The sequence below is a fragment of the Pimephales promelas genome, chromosome 5, assembly GCF_988280905.1.
Source record: "Pimephales promelas chromosome 5, fPimPro1.hap1.1, whole genome shotgun sequence".
In the NCBI taxonomy this organism is placed as follows: domain Eukaryota; kingdom Metazoa; phylum Chordata; class Actinopteri; order Cypriniformes; family Leuciscidae; genus Pimephales; species Pimephales promelas.
In genome coordinates, this window is record NC_142773.1 from 18,498,397 (window position 1) to 18,515,217 (window position 16,821).

A 16,821-nucleotide genomic window follows, 5' to 3' on the forward strand; every position below is an offset into this window, starting at 1 on the left:
GTTCTTCCTCTGGACCATCATAGTTCATGGGGATATGTATTTAATCACGTGAAAATTCTCACCACTAACAACATATATTAGATCTCATTAAACGACAAATTAAACACAATGTACTATTACTATGTAACACGTCACGCTCTCCGCGAGTGGTATTTACGACAGTAACGTTAAAAACAAGTACTCCAAAGTTACTCTAGGAGTCGCTGTTTGACAAAAACAGCATTCCTGCCTGGTGTCCCTTTAATAGTCACTCAAAAATATGTCTCATTATTATTGTCTCATATCCAGAGAAACTGAATGGAAACTGAATTTGATCTTTTGAAATAAAAGAGCTTTACATACTATGACAACATAGTTCAAGTTGAAATTTCCTTTCCAGTAGGACTGTGAAAGGATTAATCGTGATTAATCACATCCAAAAAAAAAAAAAAAAAAATGTGTTTACATAATATGTGTGTGTATAATTATTTTGTATATATAAATACACAAACATGCATGTAGGCCTATATAAGAAATATTTACACACACACACACACACACACACTATTCAGTGATCAGAAACCAGATGAGGTAGCAGAATATATGCTTTTATTCCATAACACCACATAACTAACATGTGTCTTTAAATGTTGTGCTGTTCTCCAGTGTGTTCAGCACCTGCCGCTCTGCAGATCCTTCTGAAGGATCCTGCAGTTAGAAGCAAGTCGAAGTTTATTTTAACAAGGTCCCTAGTCATTTCTAAAGCTTTACTAACATTTTAAGTGGACATCGGGGGGGGGAAAACTGATGAAAAGAATGTATGATATGAACCCTTTAAGCTGAAAAATGTCATGAAGGTCTGTTGAATTATTCATTGCAAACACACAACATGCACAAACCTACAGAGTGCTTTAATTTTAGAAATGCGGCACTCGTTCATCAATAACTCAAATAGCAAACAGTTTATCTCCCCTCGTCCTCTGGAGTAATGCATCGTAACAGCTCCACTAGTTTCTTATGGCTGAGAAAGGGGAATAAAAATATATATGTTAATATTTCATAGCCACTTGATCCATGCGTGCCTGGAACGCCAACTGCTCTGCCACTCGACTGAACCCAAGTCCCACAGGAGAGAGAGAATTAAGAGAGAGAGAGAGGGGCCAGAATGCATCACTTCTACCCTGGACACTAAAACACTGTGAGATAGAACAGAAACTTCTGGCCAAGCCCCTGAGGACAGACACTTGCACAGCATCCAAAATTGAATGCTTCCCTACTGTATAGTGTGCGAAAAACAGTACGCCAAAAGAATAGTATGTTTAGTATGTTCAAATACAAAACATAAAAAAAAAACAGCAGGTGAAAAGTACCCGGATGACTTACCACTTCTGTCAAGTTTCTGATTAGATGGACACTTTACTGTCCCATGAGGCCACGGAAGGGGATTTTTTGAATGGAAGTGAAGCAAAGCAAATGACGCTGGTAGATCACGTGACAGTAACAACATGGCGGATTCTGATCATGAGTTACTGTAGTCTTTCCCATCTAGTGTTGGTAATCTTGGTTTGTGAATAGGAGCGTTTTAATACACTTCCTGCACACTGCAAACGCCTGACCCCTGGACTGTGTAATCGCATTGTTTCTGAGCTTTGAAAGAACAGCCGTCGCTGATGCGTCCTCCTGATACATAAAAGGATCTGTCTCAGGTTAAGAAGCTTTGAGAATATCAGCCCATTTGTGCTCTTATGCGGACCGTCTGACAGTGTAAGCATTATTTAGATCAGATTAGTTGCATCTCACTGATCTCTCAGGTGAAAGATGATTTTTCTCCATCCCTCTGGTATTAAAAAGCCATGCGTTATGAAGCGTACTCCATTATGACTCTGCCACATTATGGGTGCCTCACTATTGCAAGGTTCTATTAAGTTTTAAATCAATATTTTACACAAAACCATATTTCCATTTTATGTCCAGCATTCATTTTTCTTCATTCACGGCAATTTTCTTCTTACAGATCCTTAGGGTGGTCATTATATATATATATATATATATATATATATATATATATATATAGAGAGAGAGAGAGAGAGAGAGAGAGAGAGAGGTGGGCGTTTCATTTGTGATCTGGTTCCAGCTTGACAACAGCACTGGTTGTGACTCAGCAAAATAAAGGTACAGAAATAGCTGAGACACAACATAGATCATACAATTTCACACTGAATCCTATCGTTGCCTGTGCATGTACAGCAGGAAATACATTTTTACAATCACATGATTATAACAAGAAAAAAATGTTTTGTGCTACAGTAACACTGTATTGTTAATTAGACTGATTTATCTATCCGATAGATGCGCATGGATGGATTAAACAATACAAAAAGACTAGAAGACAATAGAAAGAACAAAATAGGAAATCAAGTGTAGTGTCAGTTCTGGCAGGTCACGTTAGTCAAGCTCCAAATTATCTGATCGACGTCAACCTATAGCAATACGACGCTTAGTATCACAGCATCCATATATAAGTTCCTTCAGTATTATCAGCAGCTATTGTGTTTCTCAGGAGCTAATTACCCTCCTCCATCCCCAGCTCTTCCTCTCGCCCAGTTAGGATTTGGTATTCTGATTCCTCTTTGGATGAGAATAAATTCTCAAATTATGTTGTACTTTAAAATCTTGAATTAATGATATCCGCAATTCATTCATGTTGGTTCTGTTCTGTTTACCCTAAGGAGGGTTATTGCTGCTCTCCCTGCTCTTAACCATGCTAGGCTGCACGGATGCGCAGGGAGTGCTTGCCCAGAATGGAACCATACCGCCAACACATATTGTATCATATTTGTCAATCGTATTTGACGACAGTGGTCCTGACAGAACAACATAATTGAATGATAGAACAATAGACAGATAGATAGAACAATGACTGATAGAACATCATATAGAATGTTAGAATGATAGATAGATAGATAGATAGATAGATAGATAGATAGATAGATAGATAGATAGATAGATAGATAGATAGATAGATAGATAGATAGATAGATAGATAGATAGATAGATAGATAGATAGATAGATAGATGTATTTTTAGATGTGGCTCTTCTTGAAATACAATATATACAGCTCTCCTGAAACGACCTCGAAAAAAGTAAAACATCAAAACCGCAGGCGTTGCTAATATCCTTCATTAGAAACAATAAATGGTTATTAGTCCAAATAGCTCTGAATAATAAATGGATATGAGGTCGCTGTCCTTAATTTCCAGTCCTAATTCAACTTCAGTATATGGGGATATGTGATAAGCTTGCAATTTGAATAAAAGTGTCCTCTTAAAAAAATAAATAAATAAATAAAAGTGGTTACCAAAACAGTTCGTTAATGAAGTATTTAATGAATATGGGGTCACTGTCCTTCATTTTAAAAGACATTATTGTATATCATCAAACCCTTAAATTAAAAAATTGCAGTGTGCTAACCAGTTTTTACCCAAACACCATAGTCATTAATACTACAATAAAACGACTACCACTGCCACTAAATGAATAAATAAATAAATAACACTCCTTCTTTGAATACAATATACTATGATTTTACAGTACCAACAATAACTGTAGCAATTATTTACTTTTTTTTTTATGTAGAAACTGTGGTTCCATTTTTGCAAAACTCAGTTTGTCCTTGGTGTTGGAGTAATTCATAAATGTCCTGCTGGATTAAGTTTGAAAGTACTGATGAAGTTTACTTCTGTATTCCAGCACCTTAAATAAGTTTTAATAAAGCTAATGTTAGAAAACCCAAGGATGTCTGTGACATGTTGGCCAATTATATTCAAAGTCAAAAGTCTTTCTCTTTTAGCTCATATGCATTGACATTCAATACTGAATACATTTTGATACAGTAATTATCTAAATATTTCTCCTCACAACAAGATCATGTTCTCACAGTCTTGTGTTCACACCGAACGCGAAAGTGTCAAATACGCGCCTATCGCGTCTAGTTAGGCGCTTGAATCTTTTGGTCGAGTTCAAATTTTCAAATCGCGCGGAAGACGTTCGCGGCAAACACGTAACCCATTCGCGATGCCCGGGGCTAATGATGCGTCTATTCGCGTCTTATGTAATATACTCGCGCAAATAATTTATTTTGCGTTCGGTGTGAACACACCATCCTCTGTTCTTTATTCCTCTTTCTAAATTGTCTGTTTGATGTGCAAGTCTGGCTGTCACATCATTTGTTTACTCTTTTGTCTGCAGTTACGTTAATTAAATTTGGTTTCGCAGATCGCCCACCGAATCCTCGGAGAGGTTGCTTACAAGGAGGCAGAGTGAGAGCTAGAGAGAGTTCTCAGTTCCTAATGAGCCCGAAGCTTCTTGCTGGGCTATGGGATGTATACAGGTAGGAAAAGCTTTTTAATGTCAGCTTCTAAAAAGTGCACATGCCTGGAGCGATCCCTCGTTCCTTTCCTCTGTTTCACCGCATCCCCCGGCATTTCCTGTAACCTCACATCTCTATCCTTCTGTTTTCCTCTCTGTTTGCTTTCAGTCATATTCAAAACCTCTTTCAGGTCGGGTTTGCCCCAGAGGAAGGGGCGGAGCTGAGCATAAAACAAAGATGTCCGTCAGCATTAACAGTGATTTGCTCACCTCTGCCAGTGCTGTAGTGCTGGAGTTTGTCACTGTACACAGCCTCCTTATTGTAAGCTCGTTTCCTATAGGAGAAAAAGGGGAAAGAATATACAATTAAAACATATAGTTAATAAATTAATCTGGATTTGCTCGACTGGCTGAAACAAGTGTCTGAGTCTTATGGGGTTAGAGTTAGCCTTATAAGGGATTTCACGCCAGAAGAACCTTTTCATGGTTTCTGGAGCTATTGGTGAAAGTACCCTGATTTTGTCATGTTCGCACCACAGGAACAAGGAACAATATTAGTTTTAGGAACTCCATTTGGATGAACTAATTTAGCTTCTACTTCAGAGTAGGGTCTAAACCAGCACTATAGGAACTATCCGTGGCTTTAGTGTACGTTGGTTGGCCGAGCACAAGCGTAACACCAGCACCGCCATTTCTTTTTAAGTTGTGTAAACACAGATTGTAACATATACATTTACTCCAGAAACTAACTCCACGAACATGGAAAACGGTGATAGGTGGGCCTCCTAACCTTTACGCTAAGGAGAAAATCCAACGCAACTTTGATGGGACCAAAGCGAAACATGATTATATATTTCTGCTCAGCAAGCAACACTGGACATCAACCACACGGCATACGCTAATAACTTTTCATATACTGTCTACTTTGTATGTATAACAGTTCTATCTAATAACATATTAGACAGGACTGTTAGACAGATTGTAAATGAATGTACATGGAGGATGCCAGCACATTCTCAGCGCTGTCAAAATAAAGGTCAGCCGCGCCATCAAAATAAAAGTCACAACAACAAGCGTGGCTTCCCTCACTTCAGAGCTTCTACTGGCGGTGCGAATGCAACCAGGAAAATTTTCCCAAGGGAACCATTAGTTCTCGGGGAACCACCCTGGTGGCTAGTTCCTAGAAATAAGTTCCTAGAATAACCCGGTGCGAAAGCCCCTATTGTGTCACATTATAAGCGTCTAACATTTATTCGCTGTTTTAAGTGGGGCAGAGGTATTTTTTAGGTCACAGACATTCTTTGAGAATAGTTGTTTTGGTGGTCTGGTGTTGTCAAAGATACAAAGTACATTCAGGCCAAATGGCATTTTATTCTGGCAAAGATCCACCAACTCAAGTCAGTAAGAGTCCGTTTGATTGACATGCCAAGTGACCAATCGCAGTTGGCTTTGCCTTTGTTTGTCATTTAGGGTTCCATATTCAATTTTAGTACCACAATAATGGTTAGGCACAGAGAGGCCTTTCAAAAGCTTTATGATGTAAATTTCTGTTTGACCAAAAGTAAAGCTTGAAGTCAAAACGTTTTGTCAGATTCGTTTGGATATAGTTGCGTCTTGTGGTTTGCAGAGGCTTTTTATTGTACAATTCCTTTTATTTATGGATTAAAAGCATGAATTGCTTACTATTTACAGGAATTGCATCACCTCACTCATCATTAACGTTCCCCTACAGCAAAGAACCAACTTATATAAAGACCAATTTATCAGCATGAGGTGGAGAGCTAGTGCCAGCCCTGAGACTGACTCTAACCAATGGGATTTGAAACATAGAATGACACTAACAGATCACAGGTCCGGAGCCCAGAGTAAATATATATATCGTGGCCATGATTGAACAATTCGTTCCCACAAATTAGGAATTCGTTCCCTCGTTTTAGTAAATTGTGCCCATGATTAACTAATTTGTTCACTCGTTTTAGTTAAATTGTGTCTACAAATTAAGAATTAGTTCCCAAGTTCACTCGTTATAGTAAATCGTGGGCACTAATTCATTCCTTAGATCTGATTTAACATAATGAACCTGGCCACAAAATCAATGGAACATTTACCGTGTTATTAATTATATTACAAGCAAATGATACAGCATATGACTCGTTTCGTATCATTTTTGTATATATGTATTTTTTTTCATACATTTTAAGTAAAAGATGAAACGGGAACACATTTAGCTAGCCTGAACTCGCTCGTGTTTTTCTTTCCTTGCGTGCACATGCAGCAGCCACATGTCTGGCTCCATAATGGCAAACTCACCTGCTACAGACTATAGATATGGCCACCAGAGACACGATGAAGACCACTCCAGCCGCGGCTGAGCCCGCAATTAGCGGCAACTGTTCCCTCAGCTCTGATTTATAGTCGTCTAGACAGAGAGAGACAGGATGCATTAGGCTACAGAAATAACTGAAATGGCCACTGCCTATAGAGATGAAACAGGGGGTGAAAGAATGTAAACAAAACATTTCAAGAGAACCTATTCAGGGAAGCATTTCATGGACTGCATGAATAGGAGAATGAAAGAGAGAGAGGGGGAGGCGGCACAGATTCATATGGAAAAAGGGAAGAATAGAAGAATGAAGAATCATGAGGAGGTGTGAGCTTTGAAAGAAATAGAGGAGAAGGGAGAGAGGGATAATAGAGTGATGCAAAACTAAGTGCTGAAACACGGCGGTCAGGTAATACTAATGCCGATTGCTGACGGATGTCAACTGTGAATGCGTGATGGAAAATGAGATGGAATGAATAGAGGGAAGGAAAAACACTTAAGGTACACAGCTGAATGACAATGATCAGTGAAGTGTGTGTGGCCCATCAGCACAGCAAATCCCACCGTCACAGTCTAAAAACGTCAAAGAAGAGGATGGGATGTCCTTTCCCGATGTTCAAATACCCACAACCTGCTCGCCCATGAAACATCTGTGTGGTGAGGAGGAGCTTCTTTGATACGGTAGCTTGCTAGATTTTCCGTATTGCAGTCATGCTAACTAATAGTTAGCTACACTACAAACAAACTAAATGTGGCTAGCTACATGAAGCTATGTAAACATAAAAAGATACAGAGAGAAAGAGAATATCAGAGAGAATAAGAAAGTAAGCTGGGGGGAAGAAACAAGAGGAAGCATGCTGAGAGAGACTGATATACATCATGATTTGTCGTTATGTGTGCAGCAGATCTAATTTTGTGAAAAAGCTGCTAGCTACATGAAAACTAAAAAAAAACACAGTGTTATGAATTTCATTGCATTGTACATAAACTTGCTATATACGAGTTGCATTTTGCACATTACCGTTCAAAAGTTTGGGGATACATTTCAAACAACTGATTTTTAAATTGTTAATAAGAAGAACTGTTTCTTGAGCAGCAAATCAGCATATTAAAATGATTTCTGAAGGATCATGTGACGACTGGAGTAATGATGCTGAAAATTCAGCTTTGCCAATCAAATCGGTCCCACTTTATATTAAGTGGCTTTAAGAACCATGTACTTACATTGAAATGAATAATTTGATACAATGGAGACTTATTGTGTACATACATGTTTTTACATTGTAGCTACTTATATTTTAAAAATACCAGCATTTTTGTATTATTTATGTAATTACATCTGTAATTACACAGCTGACCCATCCCTTATGCTCAAACCCATCCTTAAACCTACCCATACCACCAGACCTGTCCCTAACCTTATCCCGTATCACACCTCGATAGCAGCAAAAGTGATTTACAATACAACATGAGGACAATAAGTACATTGTACTTATTTTTCAATGTAATAGTACTTGAAGCCACTTAATATAAAGTGGGACCTAAAATATGAAGAGTTCAGATGCAAAAGCCTCTAAATGCCATTTGAAATTTTCTTCTTTAATGATGATTTTTATCAAACTTGTATATTTAAGTTCAGTAATTTCACTTAAATAACAATTAATAGGTAATTATCATTGCCATTTAAGTGAAATCACTGAACTTAAATATACAAGCTTGATAAAAATGATCATTCTAGAAGAAAATTTCAAATGGCACTTAGAGGCTTTTGCATCTGAACTCTTCATATATTAAAACGAAAAATGGTATATTTTAAATTGGAACTATATCCCTGTTTACACTTGGTATTAAAGGATTAGTTCACTTTTGAAAAAACGTTTGCTGATAATTTACTCACCCCCACGTCATCCAAGATGTCCATGTCTTTCTTTCCTCAGTCGAAAAGAAATTTAGGTTTTTGATGAAAACATTCCAGGATTTTTCTCCATGTAATGGACTTCAATGGGAACCGGATGGTTCAAGTATCAAAAGACGGTTAATAGCTGTTTCAGATGCGGCTTCAAATGTCTTTAAACGACACCAGATGATGAATAAGGGTCTTATCATGCGAAACGATCGGTTATTTCAAAACTTATTCCAAAAATGTAACTTTTATAAGGACAAATGCTAGCCTTGCTCTATTCTCTGAGGCGCGTTTGCAACGTCACGTAATACGTAATTACGTTCAAAAGGTCACAGGCGACGTAGCCGGAAGTACAGAATCAAAATCGTCCGCCATCGTTGTTTTTCCTTTTAATTCCTTTTTTTGTAAACGGTGTTTGAGTTAGTTTGCACGTTCAACCTATGCGTTCAACTTGTAAACACTGACTCTGTACTTTCGGCTACGTCGCCCGTGACCTTTTGAACGTAATTACGTAATACGTGACGTTGCAAACGCGCCTCACAGAATGGAGAAAGGCTAGCATTTGTACTTATACAAGTTACATTTTTGGAATAAGTTTTGAAATAACCGATCGTTTCGCATGATAAGACCCTTATTCATCGTCTGATATCGTTTAAAGACATTTGAAGCTGCATCTGAAACAGTTATTAACTGTCTTTTGATACTTGAACCGTCCGGTTCCCATTGAAGTCCATTATATGGAGAAAAATCCTGGAATGTTTTCATCAAAAACCTAAATTTCTTTTCGACTGAGGAAAGAAAGACATGGACATCTTGGATGACATGGGGGTGAGTAAATTATCAGCAAAAGTTTTTTCAAAAGTGAACTAATCCTTTAAGATGCCTTTTGGTTGAGACAATCACAAGTGGATGACGCTAAATGCAGTTGTAAATGGGGTTTAAAATATTTTGAGGTTGTCTACTTTTGACCACTTCCAGAGGTAGTCATTTGACCAGATTGCTTTAATAGTGTAAACGCTCATGGACCGTCTACCGCCTACTGACCTAATGTATAAACATTACGGGGAACGTAAGCTTATTTTGTCCACTAGATTGAAAGATTTGAAACAAACTCATTCATTGACCTGCCCATAGACCCTCCCTTCGAAGAAATCAGGACAGAAGTGTTTGAAACAGGACAAAAGAGACAAATTAAAACACCAGGTGTAAACTGGAATGCGTCTCCCTCGTCTACCTGTGAACCAATCGCCCATTCGCATCTTAAAACTAGGTGTAAACAGGGAATATATTTATCAATATTACTGTTTTTAGTGTATTTCTGATCAAATAATTGCAGCCTTGGTGAACAAAGACTTCTTTCAAAAATTTTTAAACAATCCTGTGTATTGAAACTTTGCAAATGTGTGACTGTGTAACTATGTGTGTCATAGCATACTAGATTTTAACAATCGCACTGATGGTCGTTCTTAGCATGCTGGCTAAATCCATAATGGCCAACAGGAAGTAGAGCAGCCTCTGTGAGCACTGGGCTTAAACACACCTCATTTAACAGAATAATTTCTCCGCCATTACACCTGGCTGTCAAAACGAGAGAGCGAGAGACTCCGGGGAAAGCATGTGTTGTGATTCTAGAGAAGGTGTGTGTGCGTGAGGTGGACTTCTCTCCCCTGTGATTGGTGCTAATTGTCGTAACGAATGTCGTGCCATGGCAGAATGCCAGTGGATGTACCCGTTAGCTGGCGAGGAGCGAACGCGGGCACTAATTACTTTAGTGAGTATGACGGCACGGAGACGCCTGCCCACACCCAGAGGAAGTTTTGTCTTCATCAATGTGACATATCTGTATATTGAGTTAATTTGAATAATAAAGTGTGTAAATACTAATTGTCTTCACTGTGTGATAAACAGTGTGTATATGTGAGTCTGTCTGTTTTTTGACTACATGTCTGTTTATGTATACTTGCATGCTTATGCATGTGTATTGCATGCTGGTGTGATTTGCATTTTTTTGTGTTCCAGTTTCAGATGTTTGAAACTGGGGTGTGCCAAATACACAAAACCAACACTTGCATGCAGCAAATGTCACATAAACACACAAACTATTCAACCATTCAAATCAGAATACACACACATGCAACAAACACAATTAAGACATGCAAATACACAAACACATGCACAACATGCACAGATTGCACACAACAACTGAAACTGATACACAAATCAAACATAAAATCAAACATAAATCACACATGCAACATGCAAAACATAAACATACAAATCAACAATTAAAACCAGATATACAAATCATGCACACATGCACACAAAAGTTTGTTGTATCCATATGGGTGTATGTGATTGATTGATTGATTGATTGATTGATTGATTGATTGATTATGTTCATTGTGTGATTGTTGCATGTGTGTTGTGTGTATCTGCATATCCTGTAGCTCAAACAGTAGAATATGGGACTGCTGTTGCAATGCCAATGTCATGGGTTTAATACATTGAATGCAATGTATGTGAGTTTGGGAAAAAAGTGTCTTTAAAATGCATGATTGCAGGTGTAAAGCCCAAATGCATAAATTATAGTCAAGTAAGAGTATCACATTGTCTAACAACAACACATTAGACCTGTCTTTTTGTGTGTGCCCCAGATTGCCAGAGCAGTTCAGTTATATTTACACCAAAGAGACAGCAAAGACAAGGAGGGTGTAAAAGATGAAGCCTAAAAAATGGATGTGCAATTGAGCTGGTCAAGTAAATCGTGTGTGTGTGTGTGTGTGTGTGGCTATAGGAACTAGCCAGCTGCCTGGCGGATGTCTTTCTGTCCTTTAGAGTCCAGTCCCCCTTGGCATCCACTGTGTGTGTGTTTTTCCCTGGCACAGTCATCAGGCAGGATATGCTAAACTACAGATACAACGCCATTAATCAAACCCGAGAGAGAGAGATGGGGTGGGGGTACTTTATGATTCTTGTTGTTCATTTTAACATTTGATGGCCTAAATTTCCAAAAAAAAAAAAAAAAAAAAAAACATCAACAAAACAGAAAAAGAGTGGACTTGAAAAAAAATGCATCCCTTAATGAAACCAATTATTTCCTTTGTGTGATGAACACATCCACTCACTTCGCTGAGAGAGCGAGAGAGTGAAAAAAAACAGAGAAAGAGAGTGAAGACGGTGCTAGAAAGAATGGGATGATCAAATAAGACAACAAAGCATGATAGATAGATAGATAGATAGATAGATAGATAGATAGATAGATAGATAGATAGATAGATAGATAGATAGATAGATAGATAGATGATAGATAGATAGATAGATAGATAGATAGATAGATAGATAGATAGATAGATAGATAGATAGATAGATAGATAGATAGATAGATAGATAGATAGATAGATAGATAGATATTGGGTGGGTGGATGGATGGATGGATGGATGGAAAGATGGATAGATGGATAGATGGATAGATGTCACATCATGATGTCACATGTCTTTACGGGATCTTTACGGGATGTGAGTGAACGCACGCACAGATTCCAGAAAATCACTGGCAGGCAGCATGAATGAACCAAAATCAAATGAACCCAGGACAAATCCCAGGACACATTATCAGTGTATTTTCCGGAATCTATGTGTGAAAGGGGCTAGTAGAATAGTGGAGAGTTTCTTTCTCAACTCTAACTCTAAAAAAAAAAAAAAGAATCTGCTCAAGGACTAAAATCACCCAGATCCAAAGAGCGCCTCCACACACACACACACACACACACACACACACACAAGCACACACACACAGGCGTGGGGGTTCGTACCATCTGTGAGGCTTTGGAAGCACATTTTGCTGCTGTATTTGCCGAAACCAGCAACAGTCCTGGCTCGAACCTGCATGACATACATGGTGCCCGGCCGTAGTCCATCCACACGAGCCGTATTCGTCTGACTCCTCACCTGTGTGGAGTTCACCTCAGACAGCTCCTGAGAGAAAACAGAGAGAGATGTATGCGTTTTACAAACAATTACAGATTTCACACATTTGTTTCTCCCAGATAGCAATGAGACCAAATGGAGAACGTTGCTTCGTCCAGATGTTTCCCTTTAGAAAAAAAATACCCTAAAAATTGCATATTTGTCTCTTTTAAAATTATAGAAGAGATCTAAACAATGTCACAAACAGTTCTCAGATTTTTCAAGATACCAAGTTCTGCGATAACAGTCTGAGATCTCAATATAAGCTCAAATTATTATCATCAAAATCCAAACGACCTTTTATCTACATTATTTAAACTGTATAGCTCTGTACACGTACTCAGTTCTCCAAAATGATTATAGGAGAAACATCTGAAATGACATTGATGCCTAAAAGAAACGAAAACTGAGCTCTCTATTTATGCTTGTGAGCTATAAAAAAGGAACCTCTGGCTCTAAGCAATAACACATTCCTTTTTGAAGGGGAGTTTAATAAAATGAGGCTCTTTGAACCGCCGGAGTCGAGCACAGATTCCATCAAAAAAGGACATTTAGGAGCAGACGAGTCAGTAATGTGTGTGAGTGAAAAGTGATGAGATTTCACCTTCTAAAATCCATTAATACCTCACCAAGAGAAAGTGTGTGTAAGTATGTAGAGAGAGAAAGGGGTAGACTATATTTGGCCAATTAATTCATCCTGTTATCATAACTGTCTTTATTACATTAGAGCAGTGGTTCCCAACCTTTTTTCAAGGAGTCCCCTATTTTAACATTCAAGAGGTATCATACTAGTAACAGTTTCATCCCTACTTGTAACCCAGAGTGAAAACCCCCGGTAAATCTTTAGCGACCCCTAGTGGGGGTCAGGACTATAAATATATACAGTATATATATATATATATATATATATATATATATACACACACATACACACACACACGGGCCGAGATACGCAAGCCATCCACCATATTGGAACAGTCAACGCCAAAATTGCAAGAGTAAATTGTCTGCAACCAAATTTAGACACATGTATGATTATCAATATCTGCAATAGACTTCAGCATATGATTTTGCTAAACTAACACAGTACAACACGGCAAATGAATTAGCTAACACGCCATTAAAAAGTTACCATAGTATAAAAACCTACAATATTGAGTTCATACGTATTAAAACACAAGCCAAAAAATTCTCACCTGTGAAATGTTATCACATTTCTTCAGGAATTTAAATCTCGCTGGTTTCACAACCAGAAGTGGCTGGTTGTCCTTGACAGTGACAGTATATGTCTGTCATATACATATCTATGGTCCCGGCCCCCAGCATAATGACTGCTACGTTAAACTCTGCGATTTGGGCAATCTCATAAGATCAATTCAATTCACACTGTAGGACATGGATCTAATAAACTTGGGTATGCCATGTATGTAGACTGTAAGATGATGACACCTATTGAATGGTAGGCTGCCTACAACGCAAGTTAAATACACTCACTTAAAGGATCACAGTATTATGAACACCATTCTAATACTATGTTTGACGCCTTTTCACCTTCAGAATTCTAAGTGGAATTGATTCAACAAGATGCTGAAAGCATTCTTTAGAAATGTTGGCCCATATTGATAGGATAGAATCTTGCAGTTGATGGAGATTTGTGGGATGTACATCCAGGGCACGAAGCTCCCGTTCCACCACATCCCAAAGATGCTCTATTGGGTTGAGATCTGGTGACTGTGGGGGCCATTTTAGTACAGAGAGCTCATTGTCATTTTCAAGAAACCAATTTGAAATGATTCAAACTTGCATGGTGCATTATCCTGCTGAAAGTAGCCATCAGAGAATGGGTACAGTACATGGTTACCATAAAGGGATGGACATGGTCAGAAACAATGCTCAGGTAGGCTGTGGCATTTAAACGATGCCCAATTGGCACTAAGGGGCCTAAAGTGTGCCAAGAAAACATTCCCCGCACCATTACACCACCACCACCAGCAGTCTGCACAGCGGTAACAAGGCATGATCTCATTCTGTTTACGCCAAATTCTGACTCTACCATCTGAATGTCTCAACAGAAATCGAGACTCATCAGACCAGGCAACATTTTTCCAGTCTTCAACTGTCCAATTTGGGTGAGCTCTTGCAAATTGTAGCCACTTTTTCCTATTTGTAGTGGAGATGAGTGGTACCCGATGGGGCCTTCTGCTGTTGTAGCCCATCGACCTCAAGGTTGTGTGTGCTGTGGCTTCATTTTCGCCCACAGGACTGCCGATCATGGAAAAAGCTAAATAAAAGAAAGAAAACTCGCAGCACTACTTTTCACAGGATATAGAAGCTCATTCACCTGTGAGTTAATGTCTACTGATGCGGTTTCATTGGATTTTTGTTTGCACTCATCAGTCAGCTCAAATAAAAATGTGCCATGATAAAAGACACTTAACAGGTAAGAATAAACCAGAATGAAATCTTGAGTGTGAAAATTAAATTAGGCTGGTTCATTTCAACTATAGACGGTTATAAAATGCAACAAATACGATTTATATTCTCATATTGATGATGTAATGTGTCACCTCAGTGTGTGCATCTGTTCAAACACTAAAATATACAGTATAATTCACTGGCAAGCAATGACACTGGTTTAAACACAGTTATCACCCATAATTATCCCAAATTATTATTGAAGATGACTTAATTTTCTTATAAAAATCATAAAAAAAAACATTGTAAAAAGCATTACTTTATCAACAGTTCAATCAATCATTGTATTTTTTTACAATAGAGATGAATTAACACTGAATTTTCTTAAACTGGACAGTGACATTATTTTCTTACCAAGGTTGCATTTATGTGATACAAATAAAGTTAAAACAGTAATATTGCCTTATATGAATATACATTTTTGTATGTTATTATATTTTCAAATGTAATTTATTTCTTTGATGGCAGTTTTCAGTGTCACATGATCCTTCAGAAATTATTCTAATATGCTGATTTGCTGCTTAAGAAGCATTTCCTATTATTATCAATGTTGTAAACAGTTGTGGTGCTTAAAGGTGCAGTATGTAAGATTGACAGATAGCGGTTGAAATTTTCAAAGAAACGTGTACGTGTCATAAAAATCTGCAAAGACATTATGGTATTTGTATGCATTAGAACAGTCAAAAAATTACAAACAGCGACTTTAACATGTTTGAGTCTTTCTTAGATGAATAGAAAGTAAAAAAAGAGAATTTATTTGAAATAAAAAATATTTTGTAACTTAAACATCTTTACTGTTGCTTTTGATCAATTTAAAGCATCCTTACGGAATAAGTACTATAAATAAATAAATAAATAAACCTTTTGAATGGTAGTCCCTAAATTACCTGCCTGAATAATGGTATGATCTATATATGTCACATTTTCTGTTTTGTCAGTTTCTTTTTATTTTGTTCTGTGTTTGCGTTGTGGGCGAAAGCAAAAAAAGTGCCAAAATGAAACAGTATTTCGGGAGTGAGAAAAAGGAGACAGATTTAGTAAACACACTCAGATGCAGAAAAGCAAGACTTGCTGCAACATTCAATTTAGTTTTCAAGGTCTCATCAAAATTCACAGCAGCACGACGCTGAAAGCCCACGCTACACACGAAAAGCCCCACTGTTATGGCCGAAGGCGAAATCTGTTTCTTAACAACTGCAACATAATAACAATAATCAGGGGGAAAAAAATAACAGTGATATTAATAATTGAGGTTCATATCGTGTATGAGTGACATGTGAAGGGGCAGGAGGTTTTGGTGTGTTGTCAGTAATTTACCAAACAAGACGGTATGTTTAAATATCTGTCATTCTCCCGGTGGTGAATGAGCAAAAATGAAAAGAGTCTGCGCCTGACATCATCCACACATGAAGTGCACTAGAGCGTTGACATACTGTATAAATAATGAAGGACATTCCCAAACACCATCATGACCTCACCACTGGGCCATCAATAAATAAGAACAGCTAGCATCATTTAGGGCATCAGATGAACAAAAAAATGCATTGTGTGTGTGTGTGTGTGTGTGTGACATCCTTTTTTAAAGGAATGTGGTCATCATTTACTCATTCCAAACCTGTATGACTTGCTTTCTTTTTGTAGAATGATTATTTATTCTAAACTGTTCCATACAATGAAAGAAAAAAAAGGGATGGATGCGGTCAACTCCTAAAACATCACTATAAAAGAAGTGACTAGTGCACAATAAATCCCTAGTGTTAAATTAACACTGACAGTGTGAATTATATAAACTCAGAGCAGTGTGTT

The 16,821-nt window shown here is 37.8% G+C and overlaps 1 protein-coding gene across 2 annotated transcripts in view; it reads right to left on the bottom strand.

Moving 5' to 3' along the window:
* The window catches only part of ephb1 (EPH receptor B1), a 306,795-nt gene that overhangs the window by 38,670 nt on the left and 251,304 nt on the right, over window positions 1-16,821 (bottom strand). For both annotated transcript variants that reach the window (XM_089131064.1, XM_089131063.1), the window contains exons 7-9: window positions 12,387-12,549; window positions 6,659-6,767; window positions 4,619-4,683 (exon numbers count right to left, since the gene is read on the bottom strand). In XM_089131064.1, coding sequence (XP_088987190.1) covers window positions 4,619-4,683; window positions 6,659-6,767; window positions 12,387-12,549 — 337 coding nt within the window. The remainder of the gene's footprint in view (window positions 1-4,618; window positions 4,684-6,658; window positions 6,768-12,386; window positions 12,550-16,821) is intronic.